The 7,255-nt window shown below is 27.5% G+C and overlaps 1 protein-coding gene across 1 annotated transcript; it reads left to right on the top strand.

Annotated features, from left to right (window-relative positions):
* The first annotated feature begins 2,406 nt into the window (after positions 1-2,406).
* Positions 2,407-6,266, top strand: LOC132917524 (CDK-activating kinase assembly factor MAT1). Its single transcript, XM_060978305.1, has 2 exons — positions 2,407-2,844; positions 5,214-6,266. The coding sequence occupies exons 1-2, from the start codon at positions 2,721-2,723 to the stop codon at positions 6,029-6,031; spliced, it is 942 nt and encodes a 313-aa protein (XP_060834288.1). The 5' UTR covers positions 2,407-2,720; the 3' UTR covers positions 6,032-6,266.
* Positions 6,267-7,255: the final 989 nt, after the last annotated feature.

Raw genomic sequence — 7,255 nt, 5'->3', positions numbered from 1 at the left:
AAAAAAAAGGAAATACTACAAAAAAAGATTTAGCTGTACGACCATTTCTCTCATCGGAAATTAATTCGCGTTGTCAGATCGCGGATCGATTTGATCGACATGCAAGCACAGCCCGATAAAAATGTTAAATGTATTCTTGTCTATCAAGATCACTTAACTAAATTTCTTTTATTGCGCCCAATAACCCACAAGCGCGCGGGAAATGTTGCTTGCGTTCTATTGGACATTTTCACTACATTTGATGCACCTTCGATACTTCATAGCGACAACAGTCGAGAATTTATTAATACAAATATTAGCGACTTATGTAATGAGTATGTGGCCTGAACTTAAAATATTTCACGGAAAACCACAACATTCCCAGAACCAAGGCACTATCGAAAGAGCAAATCATGACATTGAAAATATGATAGCTACTAGGTTTCTCAGGAGTCAGGACAATAACACAAGAAGATGGAGCGAGGGGCTGAAATTTATTCAATTCATGAAAAATGTTTACTCCGTGGGATTAAATGTTCACCATACGAGGCAATGTTTGGTACAAAAGATAAAGTTGGACTAGCTACTTCATCACTTCCAAAAAATATTGTATTTATATTGAAGACAGAAGAAGACTTTGAAGAAGCTTTAAAAAAAAATACGTATTCTAATATTATAATACATTTTACTAGTTCGATAAATATAGATGTATTATGGACGTATTAAATTAATAAAACACCTAAATGATTATTTGTATTATAAATAAAAAATGTTAAAAATTATAATATTATTTAACTTATTCCTTATTCTTTAGGTATCGATTTAATTACCCGAGTTACACAAATTTTCAAAGCGATTAAGGTAAACAGAAATATCCAAAAAATATTAATAACAATTCAAAATCCAGTCTATAAGTGCTTATTTGAAACTTGAAGGTATGAACATTTTGTAAAATTTTAAAATAAATTTATAAAATATTGAAAATGTCAAGATTATTTATTTTTGAATTACAGTAAAATAATAAAATCAATTTTGTCGTAAACTGGTTTTGCATAAAAATTCCCATTTTTCCTATTTTTTTCCCCCTAATTATCGATTAAACTACTGGGGAAAGTTTGCTTTTGATCACTCCAAAGTACGAATTATATTTTCTTTCCTACTAGAAAATATAATATTTATTTTAAAAATCTAAGCATTATTATTATTGCTCCAAAAGTCCAAGATGATGACAAGGTGAAAAATTATTTTTTAATTATCATTGTTAAATCAATACAATATTATATATTATTCACTAGATGGTTTTTTAGTGGCGATAAGAAGCATCCACAATATTAGACATAGGTTTTATACGGCTTTTACGAGTATAAGGTATATAATGATATAAATAATAAAGATATTAAGAGGTGTATTTATCAATATATAATATATATACCTATTACCTAGGTATCTTAATAAATACACCTTATTAAAAAGATGTCAGCGTAATAACATACATGTATGTATTGAAACTTAATAAAAAAAATGTATAATTACAATTTATTACTTTTATAGATATTATTTGAAAATCATACAGTGCCTATAAACTTGAAATATCGGCTTACAGACCGTCTCCGCTTAGAATCTTTTTTACAATGACATACAATCGCATGTTTGCAATGTGATTTTTCATAAATTAAAAAATATTTACCTAATTAATTTTAAGTAGGTATCAACATAAACATACTATTTACAATATTATAATAAATTTGATACAAATAGATACCTACCATATATCTAGGTACCTACTACCTAGGTAGGTACATCACGAACACATTGAAACTTGAGTGCAAGTTACTCACTATAATTATTTCACATTATATTTTATAACTTGTACTTATGTAGTTATGTCTAATAGCCTATAGTCTCTAAGTATATATTATAGCATATAAGTAAATAATAAATGCATTACCTACTGGCAGTAATTATTAATGTGCACTTACATTAATTAGTACTTACCCGCCACAACGGTCAACGGCTAATAATTGAAATATTAAAAAGCCACCGCTACCTATAGTCTTCATAAAAATAAATGTTTATTGGTATACGATACTGCATTTCTGAATCGACAAAATAATTGAAGACAATAAAATACTTCTGTAGTTGTAAAACTAGCAATAGGTAGTAATAAACAGTATAAACTTATTAATATTGTATTATTTGTATTTTCTATACTACAGAACCGCTCTACATTTCTAGTTTGAAGTTTCTACTAGTATTATTCGAACGTCGGGATTTTCCGTCAGATGCCGTTGTCGGATTGGTCTTTAATCCATGACACAAAAATACGAATTATATTGTCGTGTTTCTTCCATGTTTCACATTTTGATGTGCTCTTGTTTCCATGAACCGCTATGTCGGTTATCAATGTCGCGCGTGGTTATTATCAGAGATTCTCGCGTCGTGGATGGCGGAACCGTGGATCGTGGATTAAGACGTCCTCGTCGCGGTTCTTATTCCGCACGATCGCACGTCAACAATTATTATTTATTATAGATTTACTTATTCATTGTTAACTAATGATGAATTATAATCTGGTAAGTTGATTATAATATTTTCGTTGTATATTAATATTTTTCGTTTCTCGTTTGTCGAGTGGACACCGGGAACGCGGCATCGACGGTAACTCCTTACCCTTAAGCACTACTAGGCCGCATGCGGTTGTTGGAATTCCAATCGTTGAACTGAAAACCGAATTTCCAACCATGGAGGAGCTCGCGTGCGTTCGGTGCATGAGCTCCAAGTTTCGGAACCCTAACCTCGTGTTCAGCTTCAACGTGTGCGGGCATACCATGTGCGCAAATTGCATCGAAGTAGCGTTTATGAAAGGTAAAAATTGTGTTTTATATGTGTGTAGATTGTGTCAAGGAAATGACATCAGTCGTTGCCTCTGATGTATTATTATGATAAAAATATTAAATGACTTAATCATCTATTTAATGTATTCATGTAGTTATTCCAATGGGAGGTTTCTACAATCCATGATTTCTGTTGCTTTTGTTGTTATTTTCTATTATACTTATGGTTCTACATTTTCAATGCTTAACTGAGGTTTAAGGAGTCTTTAAAAATTATCGCTTCGTGTTTAAAACTTATCGTTTATATGATTTTTTTATTTAATAACTATTGTATTGCCATGTTGGCATACTGTTCATTAAAATACCTACTTATTCTTAGAAATTTGTAGTCTCCAGTAAATACAATATGTAATCAATAGTAATTCATCTGATATTTGTGTATTTAGGTTCTTTATATGACAAAAGAAAAGACATTAAGATTTTTATTCATAATACAATAAAAACTTTATAACGAAACTCGTTACAACAAAAAACTTTATATAACATAAATATTACATCATAATGGTTGGTTTGATCTATAACCTATTATATAATTCTTATACCCTATCTATAACATAAGAAATCTCTTGGTCCCTTCAAATTTGTTGCTGAGAGTTTTCTCTGTATCTGTCCAAAACTTATTCATTTCTATAATATAAAGATAATAATTTACGTTAATTGACATTTTAATGTGTTTGAGCAATATTGTAATAGTCCCTACTCGAGTTCCTATTAGTACATTATCTACAAACAACAATTTTACCTATTGGTTATTATGAAATAAAAGGTTTAATAAGTAATTAAAGTATAATTAAGTGACCTTAATAATTGGCTAGTCGAAGACAGAATTATGATTATTAATAATCTCTGTTCAAAATTAAGCCTATACTAAAAATAGTCATACACGGTCGCAGAAATTTAATTATTATATTTTTCATGCACTACCAATTTGTCTAACAATATATAATTCATATTTTTAAGAATACAGAATTCTTTGATATTAGTTTTACCAGTTAAATATTTTATAATCATCTAAAGGTATCCTAATCTTAAGCATAACTAGTTAATATTAATAGTGGTTTTGGCAAGTCGAAGACAGAGAATTGATAATTTTTCATTACTCCTGTTCAAAACTATGCCTATATTAACTATGACTTAACGGTCGCTGGAAATTTGTTTCTTGTATTTTTCATGCATTACCAATTCGTCTTACAGAAACTCAAACTAAAAAATATATTAGGTATTGGTGTTGATTTTCTTATTGAGAAGAATATTAAGTACTTATATTCCCAGACTCAGTTCATAACTAGTTTATGTTTATTTCTTTGTGTTGTATTGATCTTGGCAAGTCGAAGACAGAGAATTGATAATTCTTCATTACTCCTGTTCAAAACTATGCCTATATTAACTATGACTTAACGGTCGCTGGAAATTTGTTTCTTGTATTTTTCATGCATTACCAATTCGTCTTACAGAAACTCAAACTAAAAAATATATTAGGTATTGGTGTTGATTTTCTTATTGAGAAGAATATTAAGTACTTATATTCCCAGACTCAGTTCATAACTAGTTTATGTTTATTTCTTTGTGTTGTATTGATCTTGGCAAGTCGAAGACAGAGAATTGATAATTCTTCATTACTCCTGTTCAAAACTATGCCTATATTAACTATGACTTAACGGTCGCTGGAAATTTGTTTCTTGTATTTTCCATGCATTACCAATTTGTCTTACACTACTCATCATATCTAATAAAGTAAATACTTAACTAATTGATCGTTTTTTTTTTAAGATTTGAACTTTTTATTATAATATATTGAAAATTGTATTATTTTGAATTACCATATGGCTATTCGAAAATCAGACTATTTTATTAACTTGATAGCTTTGATTCATATCTATGCCTAAATAAATACAACATACACGGTCGCATAAAAATTTTTATACTATTTATTGCATTACCAATATGTCTTACAATTTTTTTCTCATAGAAACTAAGAATTTTATAAAATTTGTTTGTAAGTACCTAAATTTCAACTATTTGAACTTGAATGTGTAAATAAAAATGTTAATAAAATTATAATTAATAATAATACATATATATTTTTTTACTCGTCCTTATTCTTATTATGGTGAAGAATGTACCTCAACCTCTGACAACAATACCACTTTATAAGGGCCAATAGCATTAAATTAAATATTTTTTTACAATAATATGCTTGAATTATTTATATTTTTTAAATCAATGCTATTGCTATTTTCATACTAATTTTTTATGTTATTAGCATAGTTCTTTTACGTTATGTATTTTTATTTATTATAACTTTAAAATTACTAATAATAATCATTTTTACTGTTTCAGGTTCTGGTCCCTGCCCAAAATGTCTCATTCCTCTACGGCGTAATGGTTTTAAACTTCAGCAGTTTGAAGATGCTTCAGTTGATGTTGAAGTAGAAACACGAAAAAAAATATTGCAAGATTATAACAAAACTGAAGACGATTTTGAATCTTTAGATGAATATAATGAATATTTAGTAGAAATTGAAGATATTATTTATAATTTAGTTAAAAATATTAATGTAAATGAAACAAAAGAACGTATTGATCAATACAAAAGAGAAAATAAAGAAATAATTATGAGGAACAGAATGAAATTAAAACGAGAAGAACAAGCTTTAGACGAATTAATTGAAGAAGAAAAGATGCATTCTCAGTATAAAAGAGACGAAGTTTTAAGAGATGAAGCTGAGCAAAGAACTAAAAAACTTAGAGTAGATTCAGAATTAATTGATAGTTTAGCACGTTCTAATTCTGATGCTAGAGACATTGTTAACACATATACACATAAAAAGGAAGAGATTCCTGTGCCAAAACCAAAATCTGTTTCTAAACCACCTATAAACTTCACAAAGTTTTCAACCGGTGTCAAATTCAATCAATCTTCTATGCCAATTTCAATAAAAGAAGGTCCATTATTCAAATATGAGCCAATCTCTCATCAACTTAATGGCCCTGCCTGTCCAGAAATTACTCAATTAGATTCATTAGGGTATATGAAATATATTAGGAGAGAAAGTTCTCAAGAACTTGCAGGTGGATTTTTAATAAAAACATCCTGCTTGCATTATGTACAGGAATGTGTTTCAGCATTGTATGAAAGAAAGACTGGTAAAGTATAATAAGTAAATTTAAATTCCAATCATGTGTTCATTACCAAAGTTATACTATTGTATTAATTAATTTATATGTTTAGTTACTAAGTATTCTATGACCTTATTTATTTGTATATTTATTTTTAATGTCAATGTACCTATACACAAATATATATTTTTTTAAATGTGTTAAAAATATTAATTTGAGAACATTTGTACATTTTTTTAGTACTTACCTATTAAATGTTACCTACTAATTGTATATTTTGATTCTTCTTTATTATACATTATCTACACTAATTCAAAAAAGATGAGGTGATTTGAATAAAATGTAGTTATTTGTATTTATTTATTATAGACAAATCAACTTTTAATTATATTTTTTAGAATATAATATTCATATTATGTAGGTAGTAGTTTATACTTTATCACAGATTAAATATATATTTATTTATATTTAATCTATGGCATTATACAACTATTAACAATTAAAAATTATAGTAAAATATCTAGGATCAATTGTTTGATACCTCACCCATCTTAAGTACTTAATGTTCTTAAGTTTAGTTAAATTGATTTTTAACTGTAAATTAGTAATTACATTTATTTCATTATATACCTATTTTCTGAAATTACTATAAATTTGGTGTATTGACGTGATCATATTGGTTTTTGGCAACGATTATTATAAATCTGAATTAATTCATAAATTGTTGACTATCTCTACTAGACTTGAAGACAGAGTAATTTAAAAGTATTATAAAAAAAATAAAACGTTAAATACTTGTATAGGTTGTCTATCTTGTTAATAAAACATAACATAACAAATTGTTTGTAAAAAATAATTAGTTTTACTCTTGTTATATTTATGTTGACATAATATTATCTAAAGCACTTTGAAATGTTTATATTTTAATTTAAAAGCATGTGATGACTGATGAGCTTTTTAAAATTTTAAATTGTTTTCTCCTTAAAACATGACTGACTAGAATTCTCTGGACCCACATCATTTATAAATATTACATAACTAACTAGATACAATTTATAACTTTTCTGATGGAATTGATCGATATGTGTTTTGAAATGCAGATAATGAAATATAGGCTTAATTAAATAATGTACAATTTAGTTAAAATTGAAGTTAATACCTATGTTAAAGTACTATAGCAACATATTTAAACTAAATCTCTAAATGAAAAAAGGGATTCTCATGTGCAAGTTCCTTGGTACAACTTAAAGTCATGTTTCTTA

This window comes from Rhopalosiphum padi, chromosome 1 (genome assembly GCF_020882245.1).
Source record: "Rhopalosiphum padi isolate XX-2018 chromosome 1, ASM2088224v1, whole genome shotgun sequence".
Taxonomy (NCBI): Eukaryota; Metazoa; Arthropoda; class Insecta; order Hemiptera; family Aphididae; genus Rhopalosiphum; species Rhopalosiphum padi.
Note: the sequence above shows the minus strand (reverse complement) of the source record. Positions and strands in the feature narration are given on the sequence as shown.